At 42.5% G+C, this 22,962-nt stretch overlaps 1 protein-coding gene across 4 annotated transcripts in view; it reads left to right on the top strand.

Annotated features, from left to right (window-relative positions):
- STOML3 (stomatin like 3) overlaps positions 1 to 22,962 on the top strand; it is a 54,977-nt gene that overhangs the window by 9,580 nt on the left and 22,435 nt on the right. For all 4 annotated transcript variants that reach the window (XM_077484186.1, XM_077484185.1, XM_077484184.1 and 1 more), the window contains 3 exons: positions 428 to 494; positions 16,301 to 16,404; positions 16,492 to 16,564. In XM_077484186.1, the coding sequence (XP_077340312.1) occupies positions 446 to 494; positions 16,301 to 16,404; positions 16,492 to 16,564 (226 nt within the window). In that variant the 5' untranslated portion in view covers positions 428 to 445. The remainder of the gene's footprint in view (positions 1 to 427; positions 495 to 16,300; positions 16,405 to 16,491; positions 16,565 to 22,962) is intronic.

Genomic DNA, 22,962 nt, shown 5'->3' with positions numbered 1-22,962 from the left:
TTAGAGTTTAGATGGTTGCCAGGATGCCAAATCACTATTAGGAGGAGGAGCAGCAGATTGAGTTGAGCTGCTGAAAATAAAAGCGAAAGAGCCTTTTTCCTGTAAACTCAAGTGTATTATACAACGAATACAGTGGTTGTTAATTCAGTCTTCAATTTTATTGTTATCGTATGACCATGATGAAAAGAACATGCAGACACGTTTCGGCACGCAGGCCTTGTTCACAGCACATTCAAATTAAATGTCTATAGCCTGGTCACCATTCTACTTGTATCTCCAAAGGGTGAAGCTCACAAGCACTGTCAATATAACTGCTTTGTATGTGATATATGTGCCCTGATGATCTGTCACATAACATATGTGAGCATTACCATACAAGAGGTTTTATAATGTCAATCCGTACGTAATTAGTTCTCATCCAAAACAGGTAACCATAGACCTGATCATGGATAATCCGGTTCCTTCACAAAAGAGAGAATCAAAACAACTGGTTGGTAAGTACTCTATACTAACAGAGCAAAACTCCACGTATTATTATTTTTTAAAATCCAATGCTTACATTTTCCATAATAACTTCTGTAGCAGCGGGCTCCTGAAGAGCACGCGCTATGTGTTTTTCAAAATTTAACTTTACCCAAACTACAGTTTGGTTTGGGTCTACTTGCCTAAATTTGACTTGTGTCAGTCTGACTGGGCTGTGAGATGTTCAGCCTGGCCACAGGGGGGCACTGTCTTTGGTGGCAGGCGTGGAACTATGGTCTGGTTGGGTGTTTAATTTACTCTCTCTCGGAGTCGGGTCAGAGGGAGTGGCCCTCTCGCTGTGCCCTCTGGGAGAGGGCATTTAAGATGCAGACGTCACGTGGTTCGGGTTTGCGGTCCAGTAGGCTGTGCTGATTACATGGTCCTGGTCCTTCTGACCAGCCCCCAGGAAGGCTATGGCCTGGGGTGCGGATCGACCCGACTTTAATGCCTCAGGGCTGGCTAGCCCAAGGCAAGGGAACTAAGGAAGGATTGCAAGGTGAATGGGTGCTGTCTCCGGTTCGGGAGAGACCCAGTGTACTTCAAGCATTCCAGGGGAGGACTCTTTAGAAGAACACAACGTACGGTTTGGTTTTCTTAACAAGAGCCTGGAAGGGCTGAAGTAACCGAGAGAATCTGGTCTTGTGGATATCGCCTAGCAGGCTGAAAGATCCAGGTATCCTGCAAGTGTTCTACAGCTTAGTTTCCCTACGTGTTCTGCAACAACGTCGGTGATAAAGACTTTGTTCCTGAGTAAGCATCTGGTTGGCTGCTAGGCCTTGTGAGGGAGGGACTGTCCAATCTGAGTGTTCATCCAGCTGCGAATGGCTATTCTCTGGATGCAGTCGAAGTAAGCAAGTTCTTTAACGTTTTTGGACTTTGACATTGAGAGTACTTCTCAAGTTACTGGGCTATCTACCAGGGGACATCCCCTAGACATGTCACAAGGAGAACGAAAGGTAACGGTAAGCCCAAAAATAACCAGCAGCTCGTTCGGGGATTAGTGCTACACTTCACTGAAAGATTCTTGGAATTTTCATTGGTCCTTCTACCTCTGTTTGCAGGTAGTGTCGTGGTTGGGATTTGAACCAGCGACCCTATTTACTGCTAGGTGAGAGTGCTAACCACTACACCACTGTCGCCCCGCATGCCCCACATGCTCGTGTAGATGCGCGCAGGGTCCTAGTTCTATGCACTGTTCTGAGAGCATGCGCATTCCATTGAGCCCAGGCTTGAGCATGAGTTTGAGTACAGTTTTCCTGACAATATGTCTTGATATAAATTGGGGGGTTATAAACCCTTGTGTTCACCTTTAATGCACCCTATGCATTAAGGTGAAAAAACACCTGGAAGTGACTGCCCCCAACCACCCATGTCAGCGGAGATGTGCTCTCCCTCTCTCCACGGGGTCCCAGCTCTTGATTGGATAGATTGATAGCAGCGCAGCAATTGGCTCCCGCTGCTGTCAATCAAATCCAATGACGTGAGCTCCGGGGGTGGGGCTGAGTCCGGTATTCATGTCTATGGGCGCAAATGCTGGGTTTGCTTAATCCAGGTGGTTATCTGATGCGGGGAGGGGCCGCGAAAGCCAACGGGGGACCCCAGAAATCGAGGTTCGGGGCCACACTGTGCAAAACGAGCTGCACAGTGGAGGTAGGTATGATATGTTTATTATTTAAAAAAACAAGGGTTTACAATAACTTTAATCTTACCATTTAATGATTCTTCTACTGTTAAATGTGTACATTCTAAGTGACAATTAAAGAGACCCTATCACTTTCCCCAATTAGATACCTGGCCTCCCAGGCTTCTAAATTTACTCTGCCACACCTGCTGCTGCTGGAGCTTAGATGGAGGTGAGCCATTGTACCAGACCCACAACTTACCAGGTCATTGATCTACTTATGATGCACTGGATGAAAGGACCTAAAGAGAAGCTATTAAAGCTGAAGTTTAATCTGCTTAAATTTTGCCTTCTCCAATCCCTCCATAAAAAGCTTAAAGTGGTTGTAAACCCTTATATACTGTATACCCTGTAAAGTGACTGGCCTTAGGGGATACACAGAGATCAAACAATTTCTCTTACATAAGTTGTATCTGTTTATTCCCAACCTTGTCTTCTCTACATCTGTTCAAAGTGCATTTTGTGAATTTGTAAAGCTTGTCTAATCTGTCAGAAAAATTAGCAGAGAGCTGAAGTTACACTCTGCAGAGCATGGCGAGGAGAGCACTGTGAGCTAATTGGAGGGAAAGGACACTCAGGAACAGAGCTGAGGCTGTCAATCTGCTGGAGCTCCCTCCCCTGTCACCCTTTTTCTCTTGGTATCAAGAAAAGTGACTCATGCTGATAGCAGAGGAAGGAAGCAGCAGAAAGAAATGACACTTAATGCTTTTAATTGAGACAAGTACACACTATAGAGGGATATGCTTTGTTCATATTTCATGCCTGATGTTTTTAACCACTTTAATAATAGGGTCAAGGAAAGAATTGGTAAGTATTGTGATTTTCTGTTTTTCTTTTCTCCTTTTTCATTTCTTTGATTTGTTAATTTTTTTGTATTTAACCGCTTGCTGACCATCCGCCTTCAGTATTCTGTGGGAGGTTGGCCCGGCTGTGCAAATCGCTAAAGCTGTACGTCGGGCACTTTAAGAGCAATAGCAGGCGTGCCCACCGGCCACCTGCGATCACTCCACAGAGAGCCAGAATGGGGATCTGTCAATGTAAAGCAACAGATGTCCATTCTGACGGGAGGAGAGAGAGATCTTCTGTTCCTAGTGATCAGGAACAGCGACCTATCTCCTCCTCCAGTCAGTACACTCCCCACACAGTTAGAAACACCTTCCTAGGGAACACTTAACCCCTTGATCGCCCCCTAGTGTTAACCCCTTCCCTGCCAGTGACATTTATACAGTAGTCAGTGGCTATTTTTAGCACTGATCGCTGTATACATGTCACTCGTCCCAAAAACGTGTCAAAAGTCCCTGATCTGTCCCCCACAATGTCGCAGTCCTGCTAAAAATCGCTGATTGCCTCCATTACTAGTAAAATAAATAATTAATAATAAAAATGCCATAAATATATCCCCTTTTGTGTGACGGTATAACTTTTGCGCAAACCCATCAATATATACGCTTATTGCGATTTTTTTTTTAACCAAAAATATGTAGAAGAATACATATTGGCCTAAACTGATAAAGAAATTTGTTTAATTCATTTTTTTGCTTATTTAATAAAGCAAAAAGTAAAAAAATATTTTTTTTTTTTTCAAAATGGTCTTTTTTTGTTTAAAGTGCAACAATTAAAAGCCACAGAAGTGATCAAATACCACCAAAAGAAATCTCTATTTGTGGGAAAAAAGGACATACATTTTGATTGTGTACAACGTCGCATGACGATTTAATTGTCAGTTAAATTGACGCAGTGCAGTATCGCAAAAAATGGCCTGATCATTAAGGGGGTAAATCCTTCTGGGGCTGAAGAGGTTAAGTAAAGCTGTCATATTACACATAGCACAAACACATATACACAATGAGCCAGTGGCAATACATGAGAAGTATGTAGCATTCCTGGCAGTTCAGGTTTTAACTAATTTGTAAAGTTTCTGTCATGCAGAACTTTGGTCACTATGAAAGCATGTCCAGCCAGAGTAGTAAAGAACTGACAGAGGGTTTTTAGCTTATTTATGTATTACAGGTACTTGTATAGCGCTGACAATTTATGCACTGCTTTACATATATATTGTACATTGACATCAGTCCCTGCCCTCAAGCAGCTTACAATCTAAGGTCAATAACTAACATTCATAACTTCACAAAATAGGGACAATTTAGACAGGAACCAATTAACCTACCAGCATGTCTTTTGAATGTGGCAGAAAACAGGAATACCCTGAGGAAACCCATGCTTAAATATTTACAAGTGATACTTAGAAATTATTTTATTACTTCTTTTAAAAAGAAATGTGAAAATATAATGCAAAACATAATGTTTCCAACAATTATTGTATGTTTTAACATCATCTAACCATAGAAGGATGATGGCAGAAAAAAGACCAAGTGGCCCATCGAGTCTGCCCCATTTTTAAATTTTTGGTTTTTATTAATATATATATTTTTTGCTTAGGTTTTTGCTTTTTGTTAACTTTTTTGTCTGAGTATAGATCTATGCTTGTCCAAAGCATGTTTGAATCCACTTACTGTTGACTGACTCACTACCTCTGCTGGAAGTCTATTCCAAGCATCAACTACTCTTGGTAAAATAGCACTTTTTAAAATTAATTTTGAACTTTCCTGCTGCTAGTTTGAGGTCATCTGATATTCATGAGCCAGTTACCTTTGTAATTGATTTTAAAGGAGAAGTACAGCCAAATCCATTTTCAGCTGACAGCGGGCTAAAGCCCGCTGTCGGCTGATGTCACAGAGCTGGTCATGACTGGGAAAAGATCACGACCAGCACCTGGATCAGCCTCTCAGCAAGCTGCTAAGAGCCTGAGCCGGCCGCTCCCACCCCCTCCACAGCCAAGCGCTCCAGTGAGCACGGGGGGCAAAGCAGAGAGTTGCTGACTGACATTCACCAGCATTCTGTTTACAAAGCATTGGGAACTGAGCGTTCAGCAGTGTTTGATCTCACCTTTAGAGGCTGCGAGGAACAGATGCTGCATCTACCTAGGTAAGTATGATTTTTTTTAAAAAGAACCCAAACCCATACTTCTCTTTTAAAGTGACACTAAACTCTGGTTTAATGAATTTCTATTCAAGTATGTATTCTTAACTATTGCGCTCAGCCTCCTCCAAATCTCCAAACTCCTTTTTTTAGCTGCTGTGATCCAACTTCCTATTAGAGGGTGGCTACATTTGTTCTCCATGGTACCACCCAGGGCTGTCTTTAATATTGATTGGACCCCGGGCAAACATTTTCTTGGGCCCCCCCCCCCCCCCATACAATTTCGCTCTCCACCTGCTCTGAGACGTACAATAAATAGCAGCTAGACTTAAAATCAGTTTACTGTATCAAATCAGGCAGCGATTGGTTGCCAGAGGTATTATTACCACTTACTGACTGGTTGCTAGAGGTTACAGCACACATTAAGGCTCACTGATTAGTTGCTAGATGTTACAACACATGGTTTCTGCTTGTTGATTGGTTGCTACAGATTACTGTACAGTAATACTGCTCACTGATTGGTTGCTAGAGGTTAAAGCACATCATCTCCTCACTGCAGGGGGCATGGGAATTTAAACTGGGATAGTTGGCAAGTATGAAGCAGCTGCCTTGGGCCCCACAACAATGACAGGGCCCAGGGCAGCTGCCTCTTTTGCCCTGCCTTAAAGACGACCCTGGTACCACTGTATGTAGGGACATAGCCACCCTCTCTTGCTCACTCCTGAGATGGACTAGGGACTACAGGATATTGTTTATTGCCACAATAATCATCTAATTCATTCTCCTGGACTTATAGAAAAGAGAAACATTCGGGCTACTTGTGCCAGGGGGAACTCACTAAATGCGGTGTCTGTATGAACATTCTGTAGACAACTGTAGACAAATCTTCATGGAAATAGTTTTTTAAATACTGGATATTATAGTGCCTTGAAAAAGTATTCATACCCCTTGAAATTTTCAAGCCAAACATAAATGTATTTTATGTGATAGACCAACACAAAGTGGCACATCATTGTGAAGTGGAAGGAAAATGATAAATGGTTTTTAAAATGTTTTACAAATATGTGAAATGTGTGGTGTGCATTTGTATTCAGCCCCCCTGAATACAGCTGAAATTACAGCTGCCTGTCTTTTTGGGGGTGTCTCTACCAGCTTTGCACATCTTGAGAGTGACATTTTTTCCCATTCTTCTTTGCAAAATAGATTAAGCTCTGTCAGATTGCAGTGAGGATGGTGTGTTCAGGGTGACATGCAGTGTTAATTTTCCTCCACACATAGTGTTTTGCTTTAGGCCAAAAAGTTCAACTTAGGTCTTATCTGACCAGAGCACCTTCTTCAATGTGTTAGCTGTGTCCCTCACATGGCTTCTCACAAACTGCAAAACAGGACTTCTTATGGCTTTCTTTCAACAATTTCTTGCTTCTTGCCGCTTTTCCATAAAGGTCAGATTTGTGGAGTGCATGGCTAATAGTTGTCCTGTGGACAGATTCTCCCATCTGAGCTGTGGATCTCTGCAGCTCCTCCAGAGTTACCATGGGCCTCTCGGCTGCTTCTCTGATTAATGCTCTCCTTGCCCGGCCTGTCAGTTTGTCTTTTTAGGTTTTCAGTTGTGCCATACTCTTTCCATTTTCGGATGATGGATTGAACAGTGCTCTGTGAGATGCTCAAAGCTTGGGATATTTTTTTATAACCTAACCCTGCTTTAAACTTCTCCACAACTTTATTCCTGACCAGTCTGGTGTGCTCCTTGGCCTTCATGATGCTGTTTGTTCACTATGGTTCTCTAACAAACCTCTGAGGGCTTCACAGAACAGCTGTAATTATACTGAGATTAAATTACACACAGGTAGACTTTATTTACCAATTAGATGACTTCGGGTGGCAATTGGTTCCACTAGATTTTAGTTAGGGGTATCAGAGTAAAGGGGGCTTAATACAAATGCACGCCACACTTTTCAGATATATATTTGTAAAAAATGTATAAAACCATTTATAATTTTCCTTATACTTGAGATCTTTTGTCATTTTACATTTTGTTGTGGTAGTAATCAGCATAGCAGACCTGTTTGTGGAGCCAAGCCATTATCTTCCAGTTGCTTCATGGTGACTGTGTGTCACTTCTAATCTTTACATTGCAGAGTAAACTGCACCTATACCATCTGTTCCAGTTCACCATCATACATTATAGGCAGGTAAACTAGACTCACTTCTACCCATTGTAGCAGATTTGGAAAATATCCCTTTTTAACCACTGCAGCCCCGGACCATTTTGCTGGCCAAAGACCAGACCACTTTTTGCGATTCGGCACTGCGTCGCTTTAACTGACAATTGCGCGGTCGTGCGACGTGGCTCCCAAACAAAATTGACGTCCTTTTTTTCCCACAAATAGAGCTTTCTTTTGGTGGTATTTGATCACTGCGCCTGCGCAGTACGGGGCGGACAGTATCCGATGGCCGGACTGAATATGCCAGAACACCGGAACTGTAAATGAAGCTATGCATGAGCAGCTCCATGCACATTCTGCAGAGGATTGCGAACAGGCAGGTAGGTTTATTTTATTGCAGAAGAGAAATTGTATGCCTCGTCTGTGATAAACAGTCTGTTTGCAATTTATTTTATTTTTTGTGTTCGTTGCCATTTTAAATGGATTCTCTAACTTCTCTAAGTGCTACTTTTGCTGGACAGTTCAGTTTGTTGAAGTAAGTTGAAAAATAACAGCAAGAACAACATGTAAAAAACTTTACAGTTATAGAGGGGAATCAGAAAAGCAAAGATTGCTTCATAAATGCTAATGACAGACTTTATCATAGATATCATTTTTAATTTTTGCCTTTAATGAGCCAATTACATCATATTTAAAGAGGAAGTAAACCCTGATGGGTTTACTTCCTCTTTGATTCCCTGCAAAGGTAAAGCATAATGGACTACTATGCATCGCATAGTAGTCCATTATGTGTCACTTACCTGACACAGGAGCCAGCGAAGTCACCGCTGTCCCCTGTAGTTCTGAGCGTCTATCTTCTTGGTGGGTCTCGCTGCTCCGGCGCTGTGATTCGCCGGAGCAGCGATTACGTCACTCCTGCGCATGTGCATGGGAGCCGGCACTCGCGGCATATCGCCGCGATCTGCGGCTTTCTCAGTGCGCCTGCGCGCCGTTGGCTGTCTTTAGGTAAATATCTCCTAAACCGTGTAGGTTTAGGAGATATTTCTTGGACCTACAGGTAAGCCTTAATTTAGGCTTACCTGTAGGTCAAAGTGGTTTGTAAGGGTTTACAACCACTTTAACTATTTCACCATACAATAGAACAATCTACTTTTTAAACTAGAAATTTTTTAAGACATGGGGGGGGGGGGGATTAGTAACAAAACACATAGAAAGGCAAAAGCTCTTCCTTGCCACAAGCCTTCATTGGAACCCTGGAATGACAACAATCCTAGTAAGGCAGGTTCTTTGTCCTAGGGGGTTGTGATGATGACATTGGTTTGAACTGCTTTTGAGATCATTTAGAATTCACTGACAGGTGCATTTGACTTCCTTTAAGCATGTTTATCATACCCATAGACTTGTAAAATGTAAATGCAATACCGACTTGAAGAGAACAAAAGATCATCAACACAGGCTCTAAGGAACAGAGGCTATTCTTACAGTATAATAAATGGAGGGTTTTAAAGAGGTCTGCATGTGAAACAAATCACGGGACCAAACGCAAGTAATGACAATAGGGACTACTTATTAGTCTCTCATAAAAACCCTTTATTTGTCAGAATGGATAGGGAACTTTTTACGTGTGAGCAAAATCTTAAAAATAATTTATATATTTTAATTTAGAATTAAAGTCTACTTATGGGCAAAACTTTTGTTTTAGTTTTGAATGGAGTAAGCAAAGATTATAATCAAAGTCAAAGTTCTGACTAAATATACCGTATTTATCGGCGTATAACATGCACTTTTTTCCCCTTAAAGTCTGGAAAATCGCGGGTGCGTGTTATACGCTGATACTCCACGATTTCCGCACGATTTTTTGGGCTCTGGGCGGCTTTCAGCCACCCAGAGCCCTTCTCATGGCTTTCAGCCGCCTTCGGCCCTTCTCAGCGGCTCAGCAGAAGGATCTTCAGAAAATCTCAGAAGATGAACGGCGCCTGCACCGTGGGTGGAGGTGCTAGCCCCACCATCCAAGTGGACATAGGGCTGCCAATATTAGAGGGCCCCTCGCGGGCTCGCTTCGCTTGCCACGCTTCAGGCACGGCTTTGCTGCGCTCGGCTCTTTGATATTCTAGCTCTATGTCCACTTGGATGGTACACAGTGGACACTATATGATAGGACACCGGCACTTCTGCTAATCAAGGTGCCGAAGACCTGCACCCAGAAAAATCTGGGGAAAAGATCCCAGTAAGTGACCTCATGGGCGTCAGACCATTTGAGCATAGATGAGTATTTGTATCTTTATTTCTACTTTAAAGTGGAAATAAGGTCCGCAATGTTTACTATAGCAGAGCACAGAGGGAGCAGAGCAGAGAGCTGTAACTGACAGTCTACAGTTCTCTGCTCAGGGAGCTCTGAAAATGGAGTGATCGGCGGTATTCGATCACTCGGTTCTAAATGTTTAGAGGTGCCTGGGGACAGATGCAGCATTGGACAAATGCAGCATCCACCGAGGTATGTATGATTCCTAAAAAAAAACCTTTACTTGTCTTTTAAGGACAATATTCCTTACTGCATTTGCTTCCACGGGGAGGGTAACGGAGTTATGTGCCTTTTCTCCTAAAGAACCATTCTGTCAGGTTCTTCTAGACAAGGTGGTTCTTAGGCAACTTCCTGCTTTTCGTCCCTAGATCCCAACTACATTCAATATGAATTGGGAAGTCTGTCCTTCCAGACTTCCCAGAAGACAGAAGTGGAAAGGAGAAATTTGGATCTAGTTTTTTCCCTCTCAACCTACCGGGATCGGATTAAGGAGTTTTGGAGGCAAGATAACCTGTTTGTTTTCTCAGTTGATTCGAAAGAAGGCTTAATTGTATCATCAAAAGTCACGTCTTCCTGGATTGCCAAAATGATTCAAATTGCATAGAGGTCCCTGGGTCTTCCTCCACCATCGGAGGTGAAAACATATTTTATGAATGTTATGTTGGCATTGTGGGCAGTATATGCCAAGGTTTCAGCAGCAGTGGTGTGCAGAGCACCAAGCTGGTGTGCAGCTATCATTTTCATTCACTGCTACAGAGTAAATGTGGCCTTACCGCCTTCCGGAGGCATTTGGTTCTTCTGTTGGTTCTGTGGCTGTAAATCATTAAATTATTTATGCAGCAAGTGGTTGTGTTTGAATATTTTTCCCTCCTTTTCTCAGGGGCATTGCTTGGTATGTCTCATAGTAAGCCGACATGAGGACGTCCAGGAATAGGGAATATTGTTATAATACTTACTATATTATTCCTTTCCTGGATCCTCCACATGTCAGCCTAGGATTGCCACTTGCTCTCTCTGTCATGATGTTTAGCATTAGAACACTTCCTAGGAGTGGACAGCTGCACTTTATAAGCTAGTTAGAGGTGGTCCTAGAGGAATCAGAGGGAACAGAGCTGAGATGAAGAGGATCCAGGACATAAGAATTACAATAAGTAAGATAACAATTTTCCATTACAATTTTCCATACAGTATCTCACAAAAGTGAGTACACCCCTTACATTTTGGTAAATATTTTATTATATCTTTTTATGTGACAACACTGAAGAAATTACACTTTGCTACAATGTAAAATAGTGTGTGTACAGCTTGTATAACAGTGTAAATTTGCCTAATGTCTAAACTCCTGGCAACAAAAGTGAGTACACCCCTAAGTGAAAATATCCAAATTGGGCCCAATTAGCCATTTTTCCTCCCTGGTGTCATGTGACTCGTTAGTGTTATAAGGTCTCAGGTGTGAATAGGGAGCAGGTGTGTTACATTTGGTTTTATAGCTCTCACTCTCTCATACTGGCCACTGAAAGTTCAACATGACACCTCATGGCAAAGAACTCTCTGAGGATCTGAAAAAAATAATTGTTGCTCTACATAAAGATGGTCTAGGCTATAAGAAGATTGCCAAGACCTTGAAACTGAGCTTCAGCACAGTGGCTAAGACCATACAGCAGTTTAACAGGACAGGTTCCACTCAGACCTGGCCCCGCCATGGTCAACGAAACAAGTTGAGCGCACATGCTTAGCGTCATATCCAGAGGTTGTCTTTGGGAAATAGACATATGAGTGAATGCCAACATGTACTGTGACATACTGAAGCAGAGCATGATCCACTCCCTTCAGAGAATGAGCCGCAGGGCAGTATTCCAACATGATAATGACCCCAAACACACCTCCATGACAAGTGCCCTGCTAAAGAAGCTGAGGGTAAAGGTGATGGACTGGCCAAGCATGTCTCCAGACCTAAACCCTATTGAGCATCTGTGGGGCATCCTCAAATGGAAGGTGGAGGAGCGCAAGGTCTCTAACTTCCACCAGCTCTGTGATGTCGTCATGGAGGAGTCGAAGAGGACTCCAGTAGCAACCTGTAAAGCTTTGGCGAACTCCATGCCCAAGAGTGTTAAGGCAGTGCTCAAAAATAATGGTGGCCACACAAAATATTGACACTTTGGCCCCAATTTGGAAATTTTCACTTAGGAGTGTACTCACTTTTGTTACCAGCGGTTTAGACATTAATGGCGGTGTGTTGAGTTATTTTGAGGAGACAGCAAATTTACACTGTTATACAAGCTGTACACTCACTACTTTACATTGTAGCAAAGTGTAATTTCTTCAGTGTTGTCACATGAAAAGATATAATGACATATTTACAAAAATGTGAGGGGTGTACCCACTTTTGTGAGATACTGTACATACACAGTATATCTCTCCTTACAGTGGTGTGAAAAAGTGTTTGCCCCCTTCCTCATTTCCTGTTCCTTTGCATGTTTGTCACACTTAAGTGTTTCGGAACATCAAACCAATTTAAACAATAGTCAAGGACAACACAAGTAAACACAAAATGCAATTTGTAAATGAAGGTGTTTATTATTAAAGGTGAAAAAAAATCCAAACCATCATGGAAAAGTGATTGCCCCCCTTTTTAAAACATACTATAACTGTGGTTGTCCACAACTGAGTTCAATTTCTCTAGCCACACCCAGGCCTGATTATTGCCACACCTGTTCACAATCAAGGCATCACTTAAATAGGAGCTGCTTGACACAGTAAGGTCCACCAGAAGATCCTTAAAAGCTACGCATCATGCCGAGACCCAAAGAAATTCAGGAACAATTGAGAAAGAAAGTAATTGAGATCTATCAGTCTGGAAAGGGTTATAAAGCCATTTCCAAAGCTTTGGGAATCCAGCGAACCACAGTGAGAGCCATTATCCACAAATGGCGAAGACATGGAACAGTGGTGAACCTTCCCAGGAGTGGCCGGCCGCCCAAAATTACCCCAAGAGCGCAGCGACGACTCATCCAAGAGGTCACAAAAGACTCCACAACAACGTCCAAGGAACTGCAGGCCTCACTTGCCTCAGTTAAGGTCAGCGTTCATGCCTCCACCATCAGGAAAAGACTGGGCAAAAATGGCCTGCATGGCAGAGTTCCAAGGAGAAAACCACTGCTGAGCAAAAAGAACATCAAAGCTCGTCTCAATTTCTCCACAACACATATTGATGATCCCCAAGACTTTTGGGACAACATTCTGTGGACCGATGAGACAAAAGTGGAACTGTTTGGAAGGTGTGTGTCCAAGTATATCTGGTGTAGAAGGAACACTGCATTTCATAAAAAGAACATTATACCAACAGTAAAATATGGTGGTGGTAGTGTGATGGTCTGGGGCTGTTTTGCTGCTTCAGGACCTGGAAGACTTGCCGTGATAAAAGGAACTATGAATTCTGCTGTCTACCAAGAGATCCTGAAGGAGAATGTCCGACCATCTGTTCGTGTACTCAAGCTGAAACGAACTTGGGTTCTGCAGCAAGATAATGATCCTAAACACACCAGCAAGTCCACCACCGAATGGCTGAAGAAAAACAAAATGAAGCCTTTGGAGTGGCCTAGCCAAAGTCCTGACCTGAATCCTATTGAGATGTTGTGGTATGACCTTAAAAAGGCCGTTCATGCTCGAAAACCCTCTAATGTAACTGAATTAGGACAATTCTGCAAAGATGAGTGGGCCAAAATTCCTCCAGGACGCTGTAAAAGCCTCATTGCACGTTATCGCAAACGCTTGGTTGCAGTTGTTGCTGCTAAGGGTGGCCCAACCAGTTATTAGGTTTAGGGGGCAATCACTTTTTCACACAGGGCCACGATGGTTTGGATTTTTTTCACCTTTAATAATAAACACCTTCATTTACAAATTGCATTTTGTGTTTACTTGTGTTGTCCTTGACTATTGTTTAAATTGGTTTGATGTTCCGAAACACTTAAGTGTGACAAACATGCAAAGGAACAGGAAATGAGGAAGGGGGCAAACACTTTTTCACACCACTGTATGTTCTCTATTATATACTATTTATTGCTATCATGTACTGCCATCTAGTGGTGTTTTTAATAGTAAACTGATTTGCTCATCACTTGTAAAGATTATTACAAACTTATCAGTAAATGGTCAAGAAAATGTAAGTTGCCATTGCTGACTTGGTTTTAAATAGCATGCCTTGGGGCCATCATCCTAATGCTTTCTTCATTACCTAGTAAGTCACTGACCTGTAACAAGCATGCAATCAGCAAGGCTCCATTCACAAGCATGTGTGATGATGTGTGCACATTTTTGCTCGTGTCTGTGTGCCTTGTTTAGAAATTAATGGGCTGCCCTATGCATGAAAACCACACAAAAGAAGTGCATGACCCTTTTTTGAAATAGTACTTGGTTTCCATGTGTCTTGGCACATCACGTGCAGGTTAGCAAGCTGAGCTGCGGTGCTACTAACAATGCCGCACACCTTCAAAAGGGGTGCATTGTGGGAACAGATACAATTTTTCACGCATTCCTGCAATGCACAAATGTGAACCTAGCCTGAAGTGCGAACAGTCTGAACTCATATAATGCTTGATTCAAGTCAGTGACTCAATAGGTAATGCTAAAGGAAAAGCCTTGGAGTGCACCTTCAGAATTGGTTGCTCCCATATATCTGTCCTGACCAATTTTCTTTACCTGTAAAATGATAATTACCTCTCCACGAGCTGGAAAAGTGTATTTCTTATCATACATCAGGGGACACAGAGCCATAGTAGTTACTATGTGGGTTATAGGCCACCTTCAGGTGATGGACACTGGCACGCCCTAAGACAAGAAGTGCACTCCCTATATGCCCCCTCACACTACTGGGAGTACCTCAGTTTTTTCACCAGTGTCTAAGGTGTTGGTCACGAGTAAAGATGCGCTATGCTGAGCTCCACTGGAGCAATCCTTGCTGTGGGGCTAGCCATGCTGACGGGATCCATTCAAAGTGTCCTATTTTGGGCCAAATTGAATGGTACCCAGGCCTCGTTTCCAAAGAAACAAGGTTCTGCCTGTGAATGCTTCTCTTTTTTAGAGAGCTGGACCCTGGAATCCAGTACTTTTTGATAGTGAGGCCATAAAGTTTTTACTGGCAGGGTGCTGTTGCAGGTCCAGGATTGTGGGTTTCCTCTAGGATCCCCTGCTCCTGAAGGTTTAACGGAACCCACCGTGAAGGGTGAAGATTGGGTATGTTGGTTTACCACAGAAAACCCTGCGGCGGGAAAGGTAAGTGGAGTTTTCTAAGAAATCTTTTTGAATTTTGTTATGAATGTATCCTTTAAAAATAATAATGTTGTCATGCCTATGTGTCACCACTGGGGGCTGTATTGAGCACTCATCACCTCATGCTGGAAACAGCGCTGGGTCAGGAGCCGAACACTTCCTCCTCCTCCTTCCGGCCAAAGCAGCAGATCCTGCTGCAAAAGCAAAAAGGTTGATTTTCTCCCCGCCTGTTGCCCCCTATGCTGGAATTCCCCCCTCGTGGGTTAAAAGCGCCCGGATCCATTTTTTTGAAAAAAGAAAAAGAAGGGAAAGGGCAGCGGCTGCTTGGCGGCTCTGTAACCCTCCGCACCATGCTCTCTCTGGGTCTGAGAGTACTTGTAGTCTGCCGCTCGTGTGGGAAAACCCGTCCTTTTGAAAAAGGGGGTGAAGCCATAGGCAATGCGGGGGCGGGACTAATGGCGTAGGCATTCTCCGACGCCAGGTGCGCATGGAGGCAAGCTTTTAAAAGCACACTGTGTGCTGCTGCTGGCTGTGGAGGGACACAAGAGCAAAGAAGTGGCATTTTTCAGGTTTGGTGCACAGGCATTTTTCCTTTTGACACATTGTTACTGCTTCAGGCTGGGCATTAAAGCAGCAATATTTTGCTGGACCATAGCCCTAGCAGTGTATGCATTCCTTCTGGTAGTGCCTCTGCTTTGTGCATCAGGCTATGAGCGGAAGGGGGACAAAGAACACCTAAAAGAATTCTAAAGGATTGATTGTATATATATCATTTTATATAGATTGTCTCTGATGACTTGTTTAAAGAGAAAGGAAGATGAAGCCACCATCTAGTAGTGATTAGTGACCTCTAAGCCCTTGTACACACGGTCGCAGAATCCGTCGGAATGTGTCCTATCGGACCGTGTTGTCGGATAATCCGACTGTGTGTGGTATGGATCGGACTGATTCCGTCGGACCCAATTTTCCAACTTGTTGGAAATATTTCCCGACCAAATGGGCCGATCGGACATACTCCGATCATGTGTAGAGAATTTTGATCAGACCAAGTGCCACACATGCTCAGTTCAAATTCCTACATCAAAGCTATTGGCTACTAGCCTGAATGTAGTCCCATCTTAACGAAATTACGTCATCACGTTCTGAAAGATCGGATTTGTCCGACCGTGTGTATGCAACAGTTTCGGACAAGATCCGACAGACAAAATCCGACGGATTTGGTTGTCGAAATCTCCGACCGTGTGTACAGGGGCTAAGAATGACGTATCTAGAGAAGGAATCCGCATGCTTTTATGACTTCGGCCCTGGATCATCTGTCATTGTTTATTCGTTATGGTCTATAAACGGTGTAAATGGTCCTTAGTGATATCTTTTGTCCTCCAGATGCTATGAAAGGTGGGATCGGTGTTTGTGGCTGGGTTCTGCTCATCATATCTGGTGTGTTTGTGGTCATTACCTTTCCACTTTCCATCTGGTTCTGTGTTAAGGTAAGATATAATTTAGTTTTTACGTAATAGTAATGGAACACCCAATGTGTACAGAGAGAATCACCTTTTTGGTTGTAATTTTTATAGATAATTAAAGAATATGAACGGGCTGTTATATTTCGGTTGGGTCGGATAACATCAGGGAAACCCAGTGGCCCAGGTAAGGACTATCCATACATTGAAAGTGAAACAGCTGTAAAAACGACCTGCAAAATTTTATTAAAGGTCACATAATAATAATTATGGGTAAATTGTACACCCACAATTTCCAAAAAGTTGGGGCGCTGTGTAAAAATCAACAAAAAAACAAAATGCAATGATTTGCAAATCTCATAAACCCATAATTTATTCACAATAGAAAATATAAAACATATCACATTTTTTAAGTGAGAAAATTAACTAATTTAAGAAAAAAATAAGGTAACTTAAAAAATGGCAGCAACACATGTCCAAAAAAAAGGGGACAAAAAGCTTGCAAAGTGCAAGCCCCAATTCCAAAGAAATTTAAGCCATGTTTATCACGGTGTAGATATATATACCATGTGTGCGTGCGTGTGTGTGTGTGTGTGTGTGTATGTGTATATATATATATATATATATATATACACAGTGGTGTGAAAAAGTGTTTGCCCCCTTCCTCATTTCCTGTTCCTTTGCATGTTTGTCACACTTAAGTGTGTCGGAACATCAAACCAATTTAAACAATAGTCAAGGACAACACAAGTAAACACAAAATGCAATTTGTAAATGAAGGTGTTTATTATTAAAGGTGAAAAAAAATCCAAACCATCATGGCCCTGTGTGAAAAAGTGATTGCCCCCCTTGTTAAAACATACTATAACTGTGGTTGTCCACACCTGAGTTCAATTTCTATAGCCACACCCAGGCCTGATTATTGCCACACCTGTTCACAATCAAGACATCACTTAAATAGGAGCTGCTTGACACAGTAAGGTCCACCAGAAGATCCTTAAAAGCTACACATCATGCCGAGACCCAAAGAAATTCAGGAACAATTGAGAAAGAAAGTAATTGAGATCTATCAGTCTGGAAAGGGTTATAAAGCCATTTTCAAAGCTTTGGGAATCCAGCGAACCACAGTGAGAGCCACAAATGGCGAAGACATGGAACAGTGGTGAACCTTCCCAGGAGTGGCCGGCCGCCCAAAATTACCCCAAGAGCGCAGCGACGACTCATCCAAGAAGTCACAAAAGACCCCACAACAACGTCCAAGGAACTGCAGGCCTCACTTGCCTCAGTTAAGGTCAGCGTTCATGCCTCCACCATCAGGAAAAGTCTGGGCAAAAATGGCCTGCATGGCAGAGTTCCAAGGAGAAAACCACTGCTGAGCAAAAAGAACATCAAAGCTCGTCTCAATTTCTCCACAACACATCTTGATGATCCCCAAGACTTTTGGGACAACATTCTGTGGACCGATGAGACAAAAGTGGAACTCTTTGGAAGGTGTGTGTCCAAGTATATCTGGCGTAGAAGGAACACTGCATTTCATAAAAAGAACATTATACCAACAGTAAAATATGGTGGTGGTAGTGTGATGGTCTGGGGCTGTTTTGCTGCTTCAGGACCTGGAAGACTGGCCGTGATAAAAGGAACTATGAATTCTGCTGTCTACCAAGAGATCCTGAAGGAGAATGTCCGGCCATCTGTTCGTGTACTCAAGCTGAAACGAACTTGGGTTCTGCAGCAGGACAATGATCCTAAACACACCAGCAAGTCCACCACCGAATGGCTGAAGAAAAACAAAATGAAGACTTTGGAGTGGCCTAGCCAAAGTCCTGACCTGAATCCTATTGAGATGTTGTGGTATGACCTTAAAAAGGCCGTTCATGCTCGAAAACCCTCTAATGTAACTGAATTAGGACAATTCTGCAAAGATGAGTGGGCCAAAATTCCTCCAGGACGCTGTAAAAGCCTCATTGCACGTTATCGCAAACGCTTGGTTGCAGTTGTTGCTGCTAAGGGTGGCCCAACCAGTTATTAGGTTTAGGGGGCAATCACTTTTTCACACAGGGCCATGATGATTTGGATTTTTTTTCACCTTTAATAATAAACACCTTCATTTACAAATTGCATTTTGTGTTTACTTGTGTTGTCCTTGACTATTGTTTAAATTGGTTTGATGTTCCGAAACACTTAAGTGTGACAAACATGCAAAGGAACATGAAATGAGGAAGGGGGCAAACACTTTTTCACACCACTGTGTATATATATATATATATATACATATATATATATACATATATATATATATATATATATATATATATATATATACAGTATCTCACAAAAGCGGGTACATTTTTGTAAATATTTTATTATATTTTTTCATGTGACAACACTGAAGAAATTACACTTTGCTACAATGTAAAGTAGTGAGTGTACAGCTTGTATAACATTGTGAATTTGCTGTCCCCTCAAAATAACTCAACACATAGGCATTAATGTCTAAACCGCTGCCAACAAAAGTGAGTACACCTTTAAGTGAAAATGTCCAAATTGGGCCCAATTAGCCGTTTTCTCGCCCCAGTGTCTTGTGACTCGTTAGCGTTACAAGTTCTCAGATGTGAATGGGGAGCAGGTGTGTTAAATTTGATATCGCTCTCACTCTCTCATATTGGTCACTGGAAGTTTAACGTGGCCCCTCATGGCAAAGAACTCTCTGAGGATCTTAAAAAAAAAGCATTGTTGCTCTACATAAAGATGGCCTAGGCTATAAGAAGATTGCCAAGACCCTGAAACTGAGCTGCAGCACAGTGGCCAAGACCATACAGCAGTTTAACAGGACAGGTTCCACTCAGAACAGGCCTCGCCATGTTCGACCAAAGAAGTTGAGTGCACGTGCTCAGTGTCATATCCAGAGGTTGTCTTTGGGAAATAGTGAGTGCTGCCAGCATTTCTGCAGAGGTTGAAGGAGTGGGAGGTCAGCCTGTCAGAGCTCAGACCATACACCACACACTGCATGAAATTGGTCTGCATGGCTGTTGTGCTAGAAGGAAGCTTCTTCTAAAGATGATGCACAAGAGCTCACAAACAGTTTGCTGAAGACAAGCAGACTAAGGACATGGATTACTGGAACCATCTCCTATGGTCTGATGAGACCAAGATAAACTTATTTGGTTCAGATAGGGCCAAGTGTGTGTGAGGAGTATAAAGACAAGAGTGTCTTGCCTTCCGTCAAGCATGGTGGTGGGAGTGTCAAGGTCTGGGGCTGCATGAGTGCTGCCAAAACTGGAGGATCTACAGTTCATTGAGGAAACCATGAATGCCAACATATACTGTGACATACTGAAGCAGAGCATGATCCCCTCCCTTCAGAGACTGGGCCACAGGGTAGTATTCCAACATCATATTGACCTCAAACACACCTCCAAGACAAGTGCTTTGCTAAAGAAGCTGAACTGGTGAAAGGTAATGGACGGGCCAAGCATGTCTCCAGACCTAGACCCTATTGAACATCTGTGGGGCATGGGGAAGGTGGAAGAGCGCAAGGTCTCTAACATCCACCAGCTCAGTGATGTCGTCATGGGGGAGTGGAAGAAGACTCCAGTGGCAACCTGTGAAGCTCTGGTGAACTCCATGCCCAAGATTGTTAAGGCAGTGCTGGAAAATAATGGTGGCCACACAATATATTGACACTTTGGGCCCAATTTGGACATTTTCACTTAGGGGTGTACTCATTTTTGTTGCCAGCGGTTTAGACATTAATGGCTATGTGTTGAGTTATTTTGAGGGGACAGAAAATTTACACTGTTATACAAGCTGTACACTCACTACTTTACATTGTAGCAAAGTGTCATTTCTTCAGTGTTGTCACATGAAAAGAAATAAAAAAAAAATATTTTGCTAAAATGTGAGGGGTGTACTCACTTTAGTGAGATACTGTATTTATTGGTGTATAACACTCACTTTTTCACCATGAAAATTGGGTGCAAATAGTGTGTGCGTGTTATACGCCGATACTGCAATTTGAGCTGCCAAGGAGGGGACGGGACGAGAGCCATCAGATTACACACAGCGAGAATCTCCTGTTTACTCAGCCACCTCTCCAATAGGAAGTCCCGTCTCCTGGGCCGGCATTGGACCAGTGTTCTGTCTATCATAGAACTTCGTATTAAAGAGGCTGCCGAGTAAACAGGAGATTTGCGCTGTATGTAATCTGACGGCACTCGTCCCGCCCCACTCCCTGTCCCCTTCAAGGCAGCAGTAATCTGAGGTGAGGCTGCCGATGGGCATTGATCAAACTGCAATGATGGGCAATTGTGAGGCTGCAGATGGCATTGATCAGGCTACAGATGAGCAATGGTGAGGCTGCATTGATGGGCACTGACGCTTATTTTGCTTCAAAGTTCTTCATTTAAATTTTTTCCCCCTGAAACTTCCCTCCTAAAATGAAGGTGCGTGTTATACGCCTGTGCATGTTATATTCCGATAAATACGGTATATAATGTATATACCAGCTATTTTGAGACCTGTTGCCATCAATTTAAAAATGACCATCTATTTTACAAATAACATTTGATATTTATCTTTTTTTTTATTTTGAATAAAATATGGGTTTGTGAGATTTGCATTCGGTTTTTATTTCGATTTCACACATCATTCGAGCTTTTTTTGGAGTTGGGTTTGTACAAAATGTTGTAAAAATACTATAAATTGTAAAATTCACCTATAATCGTAAGATAACAAACTCATCCTCATTTGTTTAAAAAAGCTTATTAGATTTCATGTGCATTTTACAGCACTTTTCTTTAAGAGTTTGAAAATGTATACCCTATATAAAATATATCTGTTTATTTTTTTACTTGCAAATTTTGATAAAAATGTATTTGACTCTCAATAATAAGAAAAAAAATCCAGTATTTATAATATACTTGTACAAACAATTGGATATTGTGCCCTTGCTGTACTATATGAATTTTTCATTTGTACATTATTTGAAAAAATCTGAATAAAATCTTTGAAAAAGGAAATACTATAAATTCATTGAAGGCATTGTTCTGTCCTTAGCTACAACTATTTACATATTTAGGTCAGGCTATGCCAACATTACATATTTTATAGGACTGCTTAATTGAACCTTTCTGTTTACAATTATGTATTAAAATCTAGGTACATGTCACTGGCCTAAACAAAATAAAGAGAAAATAATGCAAATATCTTGCAGTAAAACAGCATCTACTGTCTTTAGACCCCTTTCACACTGGGGCGTTTTTCAGGCGCTTTAGAGTTACAAAAAGCACCTGTAAAGCGCTTCAAAGAAGCTGCAACTGCAATCCCAATGTAAAAGCCCGAGTGCTTTCACACTGAGATCCCATTCACACTGGGGCATTTTTCAGGCGCTTTTAGCTTTAAAAAAAGCACATGTAAAACGCCTGAAAGAAGCCACAACTGCAATCCCGATGTAAAAGCCCAAGTGCTTTCACACTGAGGGGCTGCGCTGGCAGGGCATCAAAAAAAGTCCTGCAAGCAGCTTCTTTGCAGCGCTTTTGGAGCGGTGAATACAACGCTCCTAAAGCGCCCCTTCCCATTGAAATCAATGGGAAGCGCCTGTAAAAAGCCTGAAAAGCACTATTGGCAGCAGCGTTTTCTGGGCGCTTTTAACCCTTTATTTGGCCACTAGCAGGGGTTAAAAGCGCCCCAATAACGCTTGAAAAATGCTGGTAAAGCGCTGCTAGTTTAAGTGGCGCTTTACGAGCGTTTTTCGGGCGCTGACATTGTGAAAGGGCTCTTAAAGCACTTGGGCTTTCCCATTGGGACTGCAGATGAGGCTTCTTTCAAGCGCTTTACAGGCGCTTTTTTTAATGCTAAAGTGCCTGAAAAACACCTGGAAAACGCCCCAGTGTGAAAGGGGTCTTACCGTTTCTGTGTTTGGTTCCTGAAAAAAAATGACACCACTTAGTTCAACCCTAGATAGGAAATGCACTATTAAAACATAAATACTATGTTTTTTTTACATCTATTTATATTTTACCCAGTATTCCCTTGTTTAAAATCTTTCTGTGTAGTACTACTTTAATTTGTGTAATCCAAGTATCTAATTTGTAAGTATCATACTTTTAAAGTGAAACTGCAGGGATAGGCAACCTTTGAGAGGTTTAGATCTACCTGAACAACATGAAAGATCAAAGATCACCGGGGTGCAGCGTACACGCGATCAAACAATCTGGTGGAAAAGTCCGGCAGACTCAAGTCCGCCGGACAATCCCCCCGTGTGTAGCCTCCGGCGGACTTTTTTTACCCAAAAGTACGGTGGACTTAGAAAGTAGTTTTGCACTCCAATCTTTCTGTCGGACTCGCATTTCGGCGGACAATCCGGCCGTGTGTGTGCCAGTCCGCTGTACTTTTGAAATGAACGGACTTTTCCTGCCCGGAGAAAAGTCCGCTCATTTTGAGCGCATCTCCAGGTGGCCGGGGCCAGCAAAGGAAGCGTCGCTGGCCCCGTCACCTGGTATGGACTTAAAGGGGAACCCCAACGCCGAAAAAAATGGGCGTGGGGGTCCCCCCCAGGTCCACATCAGACCCTTGTTCGAGCACGCT

This window comes from Lithobates pipiens, unplaced genomic scaffold (assembly GCF_037356315.1).
Source record: "Lithobates pipiens isolate NorthernLeopardFrog02 unplaced genomic scaffold, aLitPip1_a1.2 Scaffold_16, whole genome shotgun sequence".
Lineage (NCBI taxonomy): Eukaryota > Metazoa > Chordata > Amphibia > Anura > Ranidae > Lithobates > Lithobates pipiens.
Note: the sequence above shows the minus strand (reverse complement) of the source record. Positions and strands in the feature narration are given on the sequence as shown.